Source organism: Rhinoderma darwinii, chromosome 3 (assembly GCF_050947455.1).
Source record: "Rhinoderma darwinii isolate aRhiDar2 chromosome 3, aRhiDar2.hap1, whole genome shotgun sequence".
Lineage (NCBI taxonomy): Eukaryota > Metazoa > Chordata > Amphibia > Anura > Rhinodermatidae > Rhinoderma > Rhinoderma darwinii.
In genome coordinates this window covers 72,070,894-72,089,054 of record NC_134689.1, presented here as the reverse complement: position 1 = coordinate 72,089,054, position 18,161 = coordinate 72,070,894, and the positions used below count along the sequence as shown (strand labels likewise).

Sequence of the window (18,161 nt, the reverse complement as noted above, 5' to 3'; positions counted from 1 at the left end):
ACATAATTGGAATCGCCACGTCCGTAACGGCCTGAACTAAAAAATTATTTCGTTATTTATCCCGCACGGTGAACGCTGTAAAAGAAAATAATAATAAACCGTACCACAATCACAATTGTTTGGTCACTTCAACTCCCAAAAAATTGAATAAAAAGAGATCAAAAAATCGCATGTACCTAAAACTGATACTGATCGAAACTACAGTTCGTTACGCAAAAAATAAGTCCTCGCACGGCTTTATTGATGGAAAAATAAAAAAGTTCTGGCTCTTAGAATAAGGTAACACAAAAAGTGAATGATTTTTTACAAAACTTATTTTATTGTGCAAACGCCATAAGACATAAAAAAAAACTATAAAGATATGGTATCGCCATAATCGTATCGCCCTGCAGAATAAAGTGAATATGTCATTTATAGCGCACGGTAAACGCTGTAAATTTTTTTAAATAAAAAACAATAGTAGAATTGCTGTTTTTTAGTCACCACACCACCTAAAAATAGAATAAAAACCGATCAATAAGCCGCATGCACCCCAAGAAAACTAAAATGAATCCCTCAAGGGGTCTAGTTTCCAAAATGGGGTCACTTTTGGGGGGTTTGCACTGTTTTGGCACCACAAGACCTCTTCAAACCGGACATGGTGCCTAATAAAAAAGAGGCCACAAAATCCACTAGGTGCGCCTTTGCTTCGGAGGCCGGTGCTTCAGTCCATTTGTGCACTAGCACCACATGTGGGATATTTCTCAAAACTGCAGAACCTGGGCAATATGTATTAAGTTGCGTTTCTCTGATAAAACCTTTTGTGTTATAAAAAAAATAGTATAAAGAGGGTTTTCGGACAAAAAAAAAAAAGTAAATTTCACCTCTACTTTGCTCTAAATGTCTGTGAAACACCTAAAGGGTTCATAAACTTTCTAAATGCTGTTGTGAATAATTTGAGGGGTCTAGTTTCTAAAATGGGGTGTTTGATAGGGGTTTCTAATATATGGGCCCCTCAAAGCAACTTCAGAACTGAACTGGAACCTAAAAAAATAAATAAATTAGGCAATACTTCGCTTCTTACATTATACTGATAATGAGCCGTGCCCACCCCGAGATGACCCCAGTTTTGACCGTTTGTTTAAACGGAGACCCCTATTAGACCGCTTCAGTGCCCGGTTTCCCCAAGCATAAACCCCCGAGAAGTGTATTTCTATTGATGAGTCCTTGTTACATTTTAAAGGGAGGCTTCAATTCTGCGAGTACCTGCCGGGTAAGAGGGCAAGGTATGGCGTGAAGATGTATAAGCTGTGCGAGAGTGCATCAGGGTATACCTAAAGATTTAGGATATATGAAGGGAAGGACAGCAGTATTCAGCCCCCAGAATGCCCCCCCCCCCTTACTGGGAGTTAATGCAAAAATTGTGTGGGATTTGGTGCACCCACTGCTGGACCAGGGTTACCACCTCTACCTGGATAATTTGTATACCAGCGTCCCACTCTTCAAGTGCCTCGCATCCAGAAATACTGCGGCATGCGGCACTGCTTGAAGAAATCTGAGAGGCCTCCCTAAGACTCGCTTGGGCAAACACTCAGAAGGGGTGAGAGCATGGCACATTCTAGCAGCAACATATTGTGTGTCAAGTACAAGGACAAGAGAGATGTCACACCAGTACCAATGTATCAGTACAGAGACCCCCAAACCAGACTGCATCCTGGACTACAATAGGTACATGGGAGGGGTGGACTTGTCAGATCAAGTCCTGAAGCCCTACAGCGCCATGCGGTGTGGTATAAGAAGCTGGCCGTGCACATCATACAGATGGATTTGTACAATGCGTACGTGCTACGTCGATGTGCAGGCCAGAGGGGAACTTTCCTGGAATTTCAAGTGGTGATTATCAAGAACCTAATCTTTAGGGACAAGGAAGGGGGGGGCACCCAGTACGTCTGGAAGCGAGACCACACGCATCGTACCAGGGCAAGACTTTCCAGGAGAAGTTCCCCAAACTGGGAAAAAGTCAAAAGAGGTGCAAAGTCTGCTATAAGAGGGAGATAAGGGAGGACACAATATATCAATGTGACACGTGTCCCGAAAAACCAGAGCTCTGTATGAAAGATTGTTTTAAAATTTATCATACATCCCTTCGTTTATAATTTACCCCAATTTTACTTACCCTGATGTACTCCGCACAGCTTATCCCCCTCATCTTTCCCTTCTGAGCCCTGCTGTGTGCCCAGGCAGCGAATAACAGCCACATGTAGGGTATTGCCGTACCCAGGAGAACCCACATTACAGTTTATGGGTGTATGTCTCCAGTCAAAATGCTCACTACACCTCTAGATGAATGCCTTAAGGGTGTCGTTTTTAAAATGGGGTCACTTCTTGTGGGTTTCAACTGTACTGGTACCTCAGGGGCTTCTGCATACATGACTTCGCACCAGAAAATCCCCAGTAGGCCAAATGGTGGTCCTTTCCTTCTGAGCCCTCCCATGGTCCCAAACCACAGTTTATCACCACAAATGGGGTATTGCCGCACTCAGGACAAATTGGGCAACAAAATGGAGTATTTTATTTCTTGTGAAAATAAGAATTTTTGAGCTAAAACAACATATTATTGGAAAAAATATATATTTTTTAATTCCTAGCCCAATTCAAATAAGTTCTGTGAAGAAACTATGTGGTCTAAATGGTCACATTACCCATAAATGAATTCTTTGAGGGGTTTAGTTTCCAAAATGCGGTCACTTCTGGTGGGTTTCCATTGCTTTGGTACCTCTGGGGCTCTGAAAATGCGACATGGCGCCCGAAAACCAAACCAGCAAAATCTGCACTCCAAAGAACACATAGCGCTCCTTCCATTCTGAGGCTTCCCATGGGCCCAAACGGCAGTTTATCACCATAAATGGGGTATTGCCGCACTCAGGACAAATTGGGCAACAGAATGGAGTATTTTATTTCTTGTGAAAATAAGAATTTTTTAGCTAAAACAACATATTATTGGGAAAAATATATATTTTTTTAATTCCTAGCCCAATTCAAATAAGTTCTGTGAAGAAACTATGGGGTCTAAACGGTCACATTACCTATAAATGAATTCCTTGAGGGGTGTAGTTTCCAAAATGGGGTCACTTCTGGTGGGTTTCCATTGCTTTGATACCTCTGGGGCTCTGAAAATGCGACATGGCACCCGAAAACCAAACCAGCAAAATCTGCACTCCAAAGAACACACAGTGCTCCTGCCCTTCTGAGGCTTCCCATGGGCCCAAACGGCAGTTTATCGCCACAAATGGGGTATTGCTGCACTCAGGAGAAATTGGGCAACAAAATCGGGTATTTTGTTCCCTGTGAAAATAAGAAATTTTGATAAAAAATGACATCTTATTGGAAAAAATGACATTATTTTAATTTCACAGCCCAATTCAAATAGGTGCTGCGAAAAAACTGTGCGGTCAAAATTGTAACAACAACCATATTTGAATTCCTTGAGGGGTGTAGTTTCCAAAATGGGGTCACTTATGGTGGGTTTCCATTGCTTTGATACCTCTGGGGCTCTGCAAATGCGACATGGCACCTGAAAACCAATCCAGCAAAATCTGGACTCCAACAAACACATAGCGCTCCTTTCCTTCTGAGCCCTCCCATGGGCCCAAACGGCCATTTATCACCACAAATGGGGTATTGCCGCACTCAGGACAAATTGGGCAACAGAATGGAGTATTTTATTTCTTGTGAAAATAAGAATTTTTTAGCTAAAACAACATATTATTGGAAAAAATATATATTTTTTAATTCCTAGCCCAATTCAAATAAGTTCTGTGAAGAAACTATGGGGTCTAAATGGTCACATTACCCATAAATGAATTCCTTGAGGGGTGTAGTTTCCAAAATGGGGTCACTTCTGGTGGGTTTCCGTTGCTTTGATACCTCTGTGGCTCTGAAAATGCGACATGGCACCCGAAAACCAATCCAGCTAATCTGGACTCCAACAAACACATAGCACTCCTTTCCTTCTGTGCCCTCCCATGGGCCCAAACGGCAGTTTATCACCACAAATGGGGTATTGCCGCACTAAGGACAAATTGGGCAATAAAATGGGGTATTTTGTTCCTTGTGAAAATAAGAAATTTTGATCACAAGTGACATTTTATTGGAAAAAATGACATTTTTTTAATTTCACAGCCCAATTCAAATACGTGCTGTGAAAAAACTGTGCAGTCAAAATGGTAACAACAACCATAAATGAATTCCTTGAGGGGTGTCGTTTCCAAAGTGGGGTCACTATTGGGGGATTCCTACTGTTTTGGCACCTCAACACCTTTTCAAACCTGGCATGCTGCCTAAAATATATTCTAATAAAAAAAGAGGCCTCAAAATGCACTAGGTGCTTCCTTGCTTCTAGGGCTTGTGTTTTAGTCCACGATCACACTAGAGACAGATGTGGGACATTTCTAAAAACGGCAGAATCTAGACAATACATATTTAGTAGTGTTTCTCTGGTAAAACCTTCTGTGTTACAGAATTTTTTTTTATAAAATTGAAATTCAGCAAGAAAAATGAAATTTGCAAATTTCACCTCCACTTTGCTTTAATTCCTGTGAAATGCCTGAAGGGTTAAAAAACTTTCTAAATGCTGTTTTGAATACTTTAAGGGGTCTAGTTTTTAAAATGGGGTGTTTTATCAGGGTTTCTAATACATAGGCCCCTCAAAGCCACTTCAGAACTGAAGAGGTACCTTAAAAAAAAGGCTTTTGACATTTTCTTAAAAATATGAGAAATTGCTGTTTATGTTCTAAGCCTTGTAACGTCCAAGAAAAATAAAAGAATGTTCAAAAAACGATGCCAATCTGAAGTAGACTTATGGGAAATGTGAACTAGTAACTATTTTTGGTGGTATAACCGTCTGTTTTACAAGCAGATGCATTTAAATTCCTAAAAATGCAATTTTTTCAAAATTTTCTCTAAATTTTGCAATTTTTCACCAATAAACACTGAATATATCGACCAAATTTTACCACGAACATGAAGCCCAATGTGTCACGAGAAAACAATCTCAGAATCGCTTGGATAGGTTTAAGCATTCCGACGTTATTACCACATAACGTGAAATATGTCAGATTTGAAAAATGGGCTCTGAGCCTTAAGGCCAAAACTAGGCTGCGTCCTTAAGGGGTTAGAAAACAAAATAAAGTAAAAAAGTTACACATATTTGGTATCGCCGCGTCCGTAATGACCCCAAGTATAAAGTTATTACATCTGCACGGTGAACGTCGTAAAAATAAAATAAAAAACAATGCAAAAATTGCTGTTTTTTTTTAATCCTGCCTTAAAAAAATGGTGATAAAAAGTGATCAAAAAGTTACATCTATTCCAAAATTGTACCAATAAAAACTACAAGTCATCCCGCAAAACAAAAGCCCTCATACAGCTGCATCGGCGAAAAAATTAAAAAGTTATCGCTAAAAAAATACTAAGATTTATTTACAGACAAGTACTCTGTGTAGCTCTATATGTGGATATCTAAAATACAATTATTACTTGAGTTTACACTTTACACAATTTCTTACAGAGAAAAAAGTAACATTATGCAATGAAGTGTTATATAAAACTTGTCGGTTAAAAACTGAAAGATGTCAGATATTGGTTTCACAAATGACTGATTTCAGTTCAGAATAACAGATGCCTATATTATTAATTTTAGATTTTTATAAATAGGAAGAGATCTAGCCGTCAAACAATATGGAACAGATTTTATCGCTATTTATTGTCCTACAAAGCTATGTAATGGCACTAACAATATCACTCACTGGATAACTTCCTAACCTAATACAACTTTTTGTAACTTTTTTTTTATTTTTTCAAATTTCAGTATAATGAATTTTGTTCAGAAATTCTCTGAGTTTATACATGAAAGTAATTGAATAATAAAAAAAAATACATTTGAGAAAATTGTTTTTGGGTAAAGTCATTGGTAGTAAACAATTCAGTTTATATGCACTGTATCTGTAAGCTGCTGCAATTCGTATTATGCAATCACTACGCTCCACACTTTTGACAAAGTGGCATATTTGGGCCATGTGGCAAAGGCTTTCAGCTATGAGCGGGTTCTTTGCTCTATTAAGCTATTTGATCCCATTGATTCTAAAAGCAGCTATCTCCATGACTATTGACCATGACAGCCTGATGGCTTTCCACTCCATGAGCAAACCATAAAGCAGAGCAAAGCCTTTATATTAATATGTCGAATTAATTAAATCATCCAAATGCCATAAACAGAATTCTAGAACAAACCTCCTATCTGAGAAGTACAATTTATTAGCTGCAGAATGCAGACTTTTTATTTCCTACTGCATTTGCCATTTCACAGCGGGAACCTGTAGCTTGTTTGAATTTCCAGCGCTAAACAGTTTTCACACTCAGTACACCATAGATAACTTTGGTATCCTTTTTGCGAGTGTAAATTGCTTCTGAAGACCCATATTATAATGTAACCGTTTTAACAGCGAGTACTGGCTGCAAAGGAATTGTACGTTTTTACTAGTGAAGATTAAAAAAACAGCCCCAAAGATGTACTGAACGTATGGATTTAAGATACTGGATATCTCTCCATGGCTTATAAAAAACAAGGGGAAATTATCTGGAAATCAAATAGTTCTGCATAGGATTTGGAAACCTAAGATTTTTTTTTTTTTAATTTGTAGTCAGCATTTAGAATTACATTTTGGATGAAAAAGTGACTCTTGGGTGTAGAGCCAAGGAGGTTGGCAAGCATAACCATAGTTTTCATGCTCACGTATGTCACTGTATTCAAGTTGGCAAATGGAAAAAAAAATTGAGACATGCTTTATTAAAAAGTTCTCTGTAAACATTAGTTATACAGTAAAAATATATTTCAGCCCAGATTTTTAACTTTTGTTACTCAGTCTCTAGATAATGAATGCATCAATCGAGAGGAGTGGGTTGCCAATTTGTCCGTAAAAAAATTGTTATTTTTTGATAAATTATCCAGAAAAAGAAAAAAATCAGTTTGGCAAAACTGCCGGAGTATAGAAGAGCAGAAGCTAGTAATACATGTTCAAGGCATAAAACCTGCATCAGTCACTGATGGAAAACCACGAATACGCGAGCGTACACAGAAAACCTCAAAACCTTGGTCATCTGACTACTCATACCGTATTTGATATTGTAATAGGTACGGTTTTATTCATCAGAGAATGCTGCAAGGTTTCCTCCTCTGGTGCCTTGGCTTTCTACTTGGACTTTGTCTTGCTGATATAATCATGATGTAAAAATCAGATGATATTGCAAATATATCAATACATGCAAAACAAATGACTGCCTTTTTGGCAGTGCTGATAAATGCAAATAGATTTAAGAGACCTATGAATTCTGTAAACACGCCTTCCATATAAATAACTCTTGAATGTTTCTTCTCTAAATGTCTGTTCATTTATCTAATAAATTATAAAGAACAATCCGAATACAGTATATGAGTATGGTTAAAGAATATTGTCAAAGTATTGCGTGCTTGCAAACTACAGCATACAGGCTTGAATAATATTATAACAGAGCAAATTAATTCTCTGGCATTTAGGTACAAAAAAAAGTTTTAATGAGGACCTCAAGCAAATGGCCATCGGCAACAAGTAACATATCACAGACAGTGACACAAAGGTATAGATCACCCACTAGGAATACGCAGATAAAAACAATCACCCATTGTTATTCTTTATTAGGGAGTGTAAAGGAATATTTTTTACCTGCATCGGTTTGCCAGGCAGTAGAATAAGTTTGGGTTGTTCCCTAGCAACAAGCACTACAGTCATCGGGTGGCTATGCTGGAGATTTTCTTTAATATGTTATATTATAGTACCTAACAAATATAGCGACATGAGATTTCACATTAACCCCTTAATGTCTGCCACGTACATGTAAATGGCATGTCGTTAATAGGAAGTATGTAGCGGCTCATAGGCTGAGCTCACTCCATATTTAGCAGGTGACGGCTGTGTAATACAGCAGATGCCTCACTGTAACAGGCGGAATAAAAGATCATATTAATTCTGCTTGTTTAACAATCGCGACCATGGCATTTAAAGCGTTGGAATAAGGGGGCGGCCCCATCCGACATGCCATCGGCCCCCCCTGCGACGCGATCGTGGGTGTCGATAGTTGTCTTGGCAGTCTGGGGGCCCCCAGGTCTGCCATCTTTGTACTCCTACGAAGCCCTGCCTCTGGGGGCTTCAAAGGAGACTGTCAGTATAGCGATATACTGCAATACATTAGTATTCCAGTATATCATGCAAGCAATCCAACAATCGCTATTTCAAGTCCCCTAGGGGGACTAAAAAAGGTAAATAAGAAACAGTTAAATAAAGTTTTTTTAATGTTCCCAAAAAAGTATTAAAAGTAAAAAAGAAACTTTTACATTTTTTTTCCATAAAGTAATGTTATAAAAAATGTAAAGTTAACATAACTGGCATCACTGCATCCGTAAAAGTCTAAACTATTACAATATTACTATAGTGGTATTTAACCCGCTAAGGTGAACGGTGTAAACAAATATTTTAAAACAACCAAATTGCTGTTTTTGGTCACTTTAGCACTCAAAAAAATTTAATAAAAAGTGATCAAAAAGTCGCATATACCCCAAAATGGCACTAATAAAAACTACAGCTCGCCCCAAAAATAAATAAGCCCTCACATCGCACAATCAACGGAAAAATAAAAAAGTTATGGCTAACATTTTTTTTTTTAGAAATAGTTGTTATTTTATAAGTGTGGTAAAGAACAAACAAACAAACATAAATTTGGTATTGCAATAATTGTATCAACCCGTAGAATAAGGTGTACATGTAGTTCTTACAGCCTGATGATGCTGCAAAAATAACCCTCCCCGTAACCCCTGTTTTTTGCCCATTTCACCCCACAAATATATATCTTTTTAGTTTCCCAGTACATTATGAGGTACAATAAATGGTACAACTACAACATGTCCCGCAAAAAAACAAGCCCCCATACGGCTATGTCGCCAAAAATAAAAAAGTTACGGCTTTTGGAAGGCGGGGAGAAAAAAACAAAAATGAAAAAAAAAAATTAGCTGTGTCCTTGACCCCTTCACGCAGCCATTTTTCGGATTTTCACTTTAATTTTTTCCTCCCCACCATCAACATAGCAGTAAGAGGGCTTGTTTTTTGCTGGACAATTTGTAGATTTTCACGCCACCACTTATTCTACCATATAATGTAGAGGGAAACTGGAAAATTATTTGTAGGGTGGAATAGGAAAAAAAACAGAGATTCCTCAATCTTTTTTTTTTGGGGGGGGGGGGGTTCCCTATTATGGCTTTCACCATGCGGTAAAGCGGCATGTTAACTTTAATTTGCGGGTCAATACGATCGAGGCGATACCAAGTCTATATAATTTTTTACTTTTACAAGGAAAACACTGATTGTTAAAAATAAGATTTTATTTTTGTTGCCATATTCTGAGAGCCATAGCTTTTTTTTCCGCTGATTGAGCGGTATGAGGGCTTATGTTTTGAGGAGCGATTTGTAGTTTCTATTTTTGATCACTTTTTGACCACTTTTTATTCAATAAAAAAATCCCCAAAAACGCGATTCTGGCATTTCAAATTTATATTTTTCCGGCGGTCACCATTTGGGCTAAATAATGATATATTGCAATAGTTCAAACTTTTACGGACAGTTATGTTAATTATTTTTTATTTTTTTACATAAAACACCTTTATTTTACTGTATTTAACTTTTTTACTAGTCCCCCAAGGGGACTTGAAAAAGCGATTGTTGGATTGCATGACAAATTGCAGTATATTGCTATACTGACAGTCTCCTTTGAAGCCCTTCAAAGCAGTACAAAGATGGCAGACCTGGGGGACTCCATTAGGCAGACCTAACCATCGGCACCCCGCGATTGCATTAATGATCTGCGGCACTGAAGACAGAACATGGTGGGCGCGCTACAAAACACCCCCATGTTCTGTCTTCGGTGCCTGCGCCGCCGCTCATTAGTGCAGCGCCGGCCGCATCTCCTCATGCTGACCGCGCGTGCACTTCCTGTCAGGAGGGGGGCAATGGCTGTATTACACATCCGCAGCCCCGCTCTATAACGGCGGAGATCAGAGAAACCTCTTATCTCTGCCTCTATTCTCCTGAATGCTGCGATCAAAGCTGACTGCAGCATTCAGGGGAAAATGAAAAAGGGGGGATCGCATCACAGGGAATTCCCTCTGATGCGATTGAGGGACATACCATATATGGGCAGACAGCCCAGGGTCCATTGAAGGACGCCAGGGCTGTCCTACCATATTTCTTGTTGTTAGGGCATACTGAGGTATGTCCTAACAACTGCCTGTGTACTATACATACACAGGCTAATGTACTGGCATATAGATATAGGCCAGTACATTGAAGTTTCAAAATAAAGTAAAAACAAAGTAATGTTAAATAAAAAAAATACATACACCTTTTTTACAATAAACATTAAAATAAGTCTCAATACATAAAACATACACATAATCGGTATTGGCGTGGCTGTAATAACCTGCACATCATTTTTTGCATCATTTATGATGTGTACTCTGTAAAAAAATAAAATAAAAATTGCTTTCTATCACTTAGGCCCCATTCACACGACCATGCCCGCAATCACAAAGTATGGGAGCACGGCCCGCAAAATGCAACAGAACGGACATGTTCCATAATTTTCTGAACATTTCTACGGCACAGACAGCCATCCGTAGCGCTACGGATATGTGTCCGCGCTCAATGAAAGTGAATGGGTCCATTTTTGCGGACCGCAATTGCGGTCCGCAAAAATGGAGGTTATTTACGGTCGTGTGCATGGGGCCTAATTGTGAGGCGCAAGGTGCGATGATGAATTTAACCTCCATGTGCCTCACATTAATAGTAATTAACCCCATCATGTACCTTACATATTAACCCATTATGACTGAGAAACATGATGGGGTTAATCACTATTAATGTGAGGCACATTCAAAATTCATCACACCTCGTGCCTCACATTAGAAAACGAAAGAACTTTTTTTTTTTTTGTTACTGTTGGCAAAGTAAACAAAGTATCGGTATCAAATTTTCTTATCGTGACATCCCTACACTGTGTGTCGCGTCCCCCTGGGGGTTCGTGAGTCACTCACCGAGGTCCCGGTTCCAATCAATGCTGGCAAGTAGCTGACATCTCCTTGATCCAGAATTCACTGTGCCCTGAGCGGCTCGACGCAGGCAGGCGGGATGTAGCAACATCATTGCGCCTGCCTGCGCTGAGTCACTCATAGCACACACCGGAGGAGGCGAAGGAACGGGGATAGGTAAGTAATTATGCTATTTTTATATTATGCACATATGGGGGCATTATACTGTCTGGGCATAAGCGCGCGCAGGGGTCTGATGATGATGATGGTGGTGTTGGGGAGGGGTAGGGGGGCCCAAGCTGAATTCTTGCACCCGGGCCCATGAACCTTTAGCTACGCCCCTGGCTTGTACGGTCTAAAAAAGACACATGTCCATCAAGTTCAACCAAGGGATGGGAAAAATGGAATGTATGGAACAAAATTTCTACACATTCACATGGGAGCTGATATTTTTTGTTCTCGGAAATTATCTAAGCCTTTATTAAAGCCATCTACTGTCCCTGCTGTGACCAGCTCCTGCGGTAGGCTATTCCATAGATTCACAGTTCTCACAGTAAAGAAGGCTTGTCGCCTCTGCAGGTTGAACCTTTTTTTCTCCAGACGGAGGGAGTGCCCCCTTGTTTTTTGAGGGGGTTTTACATGGAACAGGATTTCACCATATTTTTTGTATGTGCCATTAATATATTTATATAAGTTAATCATGTCCCCCTCCCTTAGTCGTCTTTTTTCAAGGCTAAATAGGTATAGTTTTTTTAATACTTCCTCATAACTTACATTCTCCATGCCCCTTATTAGCTTCGTTGCTCTTCTTTGTATTTTTTCTAACTCCAGGGCATCCTTTCTATGAACTGGAGCCCAGAACTGAACTGCATATTCTAGATGAGTATAGCACAAAGAGACAATTCAAGAGCCTTTGACGCCAATGTATAAATATATAAAAAGTTGTAAATTTTATTTGGACAAACATCATATGAATTAAAAAATAAAAAATAAACAAACAAGTATGACTCTAGTGAAGTGACAGAGACCGCACTCAGACACTGCTACTCACTGTAATGTATGGGCAAGTATGTAACCATAGCTGTATAGACCACCCCACAGTTATAATCAAAGATAGTACATTGCATAGGGTTAACTGGTCAAGTCAAGGAACTTACCCATATGTGTAACAGAAGGTGAAAGAGTGTCTGCTCTGCCGTATACCCCGACGCGCGTTTCGCCACGACTTGCTTCCTCAAGGGGATATAACGCGCGTCGGGGTATACGGCAGAGCAGACACTCTTTCACCTTCTGTTACACATATGGGTAAGTTCCTTGACTTGACCAGTTAACCCTATGCAATGTACTATCTTTGATTATAACTGTGGGGTGGTCTATACAGCTATGGTTACATACTTGCCCATACATTACAGTGAGTAGCAGTGTGTGAGTGCGGTCTCTGTCACTTCACTAGAGTCATACTTGTTTGTTTATTTTTTATTTTTTAATTCATATGATGTTTGTCCAAATAAAATTTACAACTTTTTATATATTTATACATTGGCGTCAAAGGCTCTTGAATTGTCTCTTTGTGCTATACCTATCTGTGTATGGAGCTGCCTAGATGATTTTGGGGGGACAGTGGTGCTTAAAGCAGTCTCCAGCCGTTAATACAACTTTGTTTGGAGTCTATATATTGATTATATTCTAGATGAGGCCTCACTAATGCTTTGTACAGTGGTAATATTATATTATATATATGTTGTACTAGTAAGCACTGAATATTACTGATAAAGATAAACTTTGTAGAAAAACTGCCCAAATAAAATCTATATTACTTTTCTGCATTTAATGATTGTACATTTGTAGAGTGATTTATTGTCACCGTTCTACTTTTTTTTTTTATCACGTAACCTTCATCCAGAATGAAAGCAATAATCATGGAATAACGGCTTTATAAACAGATAAAATTTCCCAAATGGTTATACTTACAGCAAACTCGTTCTCTGGATCAATGGTACCTTTTCTTACAGGTCTTGAATAGTGGAATTTCTGCACATAATTTGACTTGTAAAAGCTAAAAGATATCAAGGACAATCAGCCAAAATGAACAGCAGAGCATAATCTCCAGGGCAATATCAGATTCTCTATGAATGTTTTAATGAGTCACGTCCATAAATCCACACTTTTACATACCCTACTTATACTTGTAAAGTCAAAATGTATGCAAATTAATTGAAAGTGTCCACCTGGAAAGCTTGTACAATAGATTAAGTAATAAGAATAATGCCTACACTTATTTTCATATCTTTTTCATTTAGCCTATATCATTTCTTTCAGCTAGCTGTAAAATACAAAATGATGATTTTATAGCCTAGTGTTCGGAGCTTTGTTAAGTTAAGTGCACAGCTATAGAAAATCAATTAGCATATTCTTTAAACTAGGACCAGCATTGTTTTAATTATTTCCAGAATGAAAGTTTAGGAGAAAGGTTGTCTTATAATACAGTACTTGCTATGTAAAATTGTAAGACATTATCCTTGGTTAAATTGTTGAAAAGGTAGATGGATAGGGATTCATCCACAATAATGAAACAGGATCACAGCCTCACTATTAGAAACCGACTATACTAGTGCATATAAGTGCATACATTAAAAAAGCAACACAACTTTATTTATGCGGGTACACAACCTGCGGCCCGGGGGCCACATGCAGCCCAGACCATCAAAACAAAGTTAGCATGGCTGTATAAGTTCTGTTTTAAGCAACTTGAAGTAGCAATTTAGCCAAAACTGTGTTACTTCTAGATCCGCCCTGAGTGGGCAGGTCATGTATTCTCTTTTTGATGGTCTTTAAATCCCTGTGTCATGCACCGCCCCCTCAGGCCCTGTACTAGGTACGAAAGCCTGACATGCATGTCTCTGACACGCAGGATCCAGCTAATAACTATCACATCTAAGTTCATGAACTAGTGAGTCCTTTTTGTAGCTCCAGCCCCCCTCCTCCGCTAGGAAACACATGGTGGGGAGCTGGTCTTAGAGTCCAGGGTGGCACAGTTTCTTTAGGTCCCCTGAGGAGTCCCAGTGTCTCCAGGATGAAATGTACATAGGGACGTGCCAGGGCCACAGTTACTAGGGCACAGTTTGGGTACTGTCAGGGTGGGAGAAAATTTCAGGGCCATAAGGAGAGGTTTGGAGGGCCCAGCTTAGGGCTAGATTTGGAGGACCTAATCTTGGGGCTTACATTCCCAGGACTCGGATGCCGAATTTGGACTGGATACCTGCAACAAAAGGTCTCCCTAGCAGGATCCCCTGGCTACGTTACCCCCAATCAACCTGCTGCACTTCAGGGATTCGGGTAAGATCAGTCCAACTTGCACAGTGTGGACTGCTGGTTTCCTTTTTACTTGTTCAGGTTCTGTTGCATAACCTGAGGGTACCTGATATGTACTCAGTGTTAGGGTATGTTCACACGCAGAGTCAAAAACGTCTCACAATACGGAGCTGTTTTCAAGAGAAAACAGCTGCTGATTTTCAGACGTTTTTTGTGCAAATTACGATTTTCGCTGCATTTTTTACGGCCGTTTTTGGAGCTTTTTTTCACTAGAGTCTATGGAAAACAGCTCCAAAAATGTCCCAAGAAGTGTCCTGCACTTCTTTTCACGGCCGTTTTTTTACGCGTAAAAAAATGCAGCAAAAAACTCCCAATCGGAACAGAACGCCGTTTTCGCATTGAAATCAATGGGCAGATGTTTGGAGGCATTGCGCTTCTGATTTTTCGGCTGTTTTTCAGGCGTTTACATACCCTCACCATTACCATGTATGCAGTATGATGTGCTTTTTTGGTCTAGGAATGTTTTTTTCCCTGACTTTTTTTCTGGCTTGTTTCCACCCCGGTTTGGTGATGAAGGTGTGTCTTTCACTTTTAGGTAATATTTGGTGGCTTTTAGTAAATTATCATTAAAAGCTATGCTTTATATCCCAAATTTTTGCTGCTATTTTTGAATATTTCTTGTAGAGCTGGATGAGGATGCATATTGCTGCAACTCATTCTATTTGCTTTTGCTTGTATCTTTTTAATCATCAAGCAGAAACTGGCTGTAAAATCCTAATAAAAGATAGAAAATTACATTAGAAAATCCCCAATCTCTTCTACCTATGTAGAGCTATTCTTTTCCAGAAACAACCACAATGTTAATTCAATGCTTTCCCTTAAGAAATAGATTGTACAGTTGTAATTGCAACTGAAGGTTATCTTCATATCTTTCACGATAGAGCAAAAAGTAAATGTTGTAGGTCACATTTTTGACATTCTGCTAATGCCAATATACATTTTAAGAAAATCAAATCATCTGTGTGACTGTATAAATACTGACAGCTGTGGAATAAAAATAATGGTTCTCCTTTATAACACCAATATACATGGCTACTGTAGATATTAAAGCATTACCGAGTGAATTTACTTTTTATTCCACATATCACTGTTAGCTAAGACTGGGTTATAGTGCATAATTGATGTGCTCAATAAAATATCCCAGTTTGTATTAAGACTCATTCACATAACTGTATTACAGATCCATGTTATAAGAATCTATAATTCATCACCTATAGAAATCTATAAATATTCACTGTGATCCTGTGTGCCTCTGATTTTTCTCATGGATTCATATGAAAATAGCGAGAGAAAAAATTGTGGCAGGTTCCATCGCATTCCGTATTATGGAGGTATTCTCCTCAAGAACAATGCTTCTAGGGCAGAATACGGTGTCTCACAGAGGTATCATATGACAGGATATGGAGTGTCTAAGGCTCCGTAATACGTTACTGTACGGACTCCATGTGCCACAATAAAGGCTTTGCATGAGGCAGAACAGGACAAAAAAATTTTTTTTAATTTTATCTATGGAAGCAATTTTATTGGCTAAACTACAAAATTGAATGACATTGCCTACACTGTATAATGTGCCAAATAACATACATTTTAGTTGTAGTTTATGTGTAAATATGGTGATAAACTCATGATCTCAACCAAGGTAATGCTATATTATAGGTAGCCACTAATATATATATATATATATTGGCTTGACAAAGATCCCGTGAAGACGGATCAAAACATCGCCTGCCTGGGGTGAATGAACACACCACTTTTTTTCAGACAATATCCTTTGTTTGCTGCCTCTTCATTTTATATATATATATATATATATATATATATATATATATATATACACACACAACCAAATACATGTGTGTATTGGCGGTATCTTATAAACTGAATACAGATGTAACAAAGTTTAACTTGACTCTCATAACACAACAAAAGCCATTGACAAAGTCAAGTTAAAGTTTCTTGCCATAGTATATTTAACGTATTAAGAGTCAAGTTAAAGATTGATACATCTGTATGTATTATGTTCAATACCGTCAAATATCGCACTGGTGGATGTAACACTGCAAAAAATAACAAACATGGCTGTAGCAATGGAGGCTGTAGAAGCAGCAGCCGAGCCTTGGTGCCTCTTCCACGCAGTGGTGTAGCTATAGGGGTCACAATTGCAACCGGGCCCCGAAGACAAGGGGGCCCACGCCCCCCCACACCGATTTACTATAGTAACTGGGGCCTATTTAATAAGCTACACAGGCCCATGTTACTATAGTGCAGTATACTTACCCTCCTCACTCAGGGTGCAGCACAGGTCCAGACGTCTTTAGCGATATGATGTCACGATGCTACATGCGCCTTACACAACGTCATAACGCTGAATGGCGTCACGACCTGCACTGTGCCCAGAGCAGAAGAGGAGGGCAAGTATAAGATTTCTGGCTGTTGGGGTCCTGTTCTATAGATATGCTGTCTCCCGTACGTACGTACGTACGTACGTACGTACGTACGTACGTACGTACGTACATACGCATACTTTTTTGGGGGGGACATATGTATTGGGGGTTTTATCCCTGACATTTTAAAGGGAACCTGTCACCAGCATTTCACCTATTGAACTTTACACATCCCTCGCTGGCCGCTGCTATAAAAAGTAGATTGCCGTTATCCCCTCTCCCAAACTCCTCCTCCGACTGTAAATAACAGTCTGCAAAATGTTTGTCGTAATAATAATTATCGTAATAATCCGGTGTCCCTTTGTGTGCACACCCCAGAAGAGGACATCAATGCACAAGCGCGGGATTTTGTGTGCTGGGGGAAGGCGAGGAGCTGTCAATCAAAAGTAAGGAGGCGGGGTAAACTCGGAAAGACTTGAGGAATTAAGATTTGACTCTTTTCAAACAAAGATTTGACTATTTTCAAAATGAAGATCTGACTCTCTTATGCTCATTAGCATATGGTGCGGGAACACTAAAAAAGCTGTATACTAAAGCTACAGAGCCGACTAAGAAGACAATTATAGGTTATATAGAAATGATTTTTCACCCACTACCACCGGGTAGTGCTGGTTTAATAGGTGAAATGCTGGTGACAAGTTCCCTTTAAGACCTTTGCAATGCACCTGGCTGCTAGTGCTGCATCGTTGGGTCACTTAGGAGAACCAACGATGCAGCTGAAAGCTGCGGACCATCAGCCATGTAGAGAATTTTGGGGGGCCCCAGAAGTACTTTTGAATCAGGGCCCATGAGCCTTTAGCTACGCCCCTGCTTCCACATAAGCCAGTATTATTGACAGTAGCACATGGTAGGCGAGGGGCCTGTTACCAATTTTAGGGCCTGCAACGCCCCTGAGAAGAAATCACATCAAACTCAGTATTTACTTTATAATTTGATCAGGTACAGGCTTGTTCTTAAACTGGGGTTGTTCCTCCAGTACAGGCTGCACAGTAAAACACTGGATATCTGTTTTGCAGTTAGTTAAGGTAGAAATATAAGTGGTTATAACACTGCTGAAAGTAATGGTCATTGTCTTGATACACTGCAAAAAAAATCAGTTAATTATTAAATAAATATTATATAATATATATGAATTACTTATTTTTTCATTAATATTATTTAGCACCATGTTTTTATATCTATGGTGATATACACTA

General features: G+C 39.2%; 1 protein-coding gene across 1 annotated transcript in view; it reads right to left on the bottom strand.

Moving 5' to 3' along the window:
- Positions 1-18,161, bottom strand: part of DOCK2 (dedicator of cytokinesis 2) — a 963,684-nt gene that overhangs the window by 124,336 nt on the left and 821,187 nt on the right. Inside the window, exons 42-43 of the mRNA XM_075859372.1 lie at positions 17,889-17,970; positions 13,121-13,205 (exon numbers count right to left, since the gene is read on the bottom strand). Coding sequence (XP_075715487.1) covers positions 13,121-13,205; positions 17,889-17,970 — 167 coding nt within the window. The remainder of the gene's footprint in view (positions 1-13,120; positions 13,206-17,888; positions 17,971-18,161) is intronic.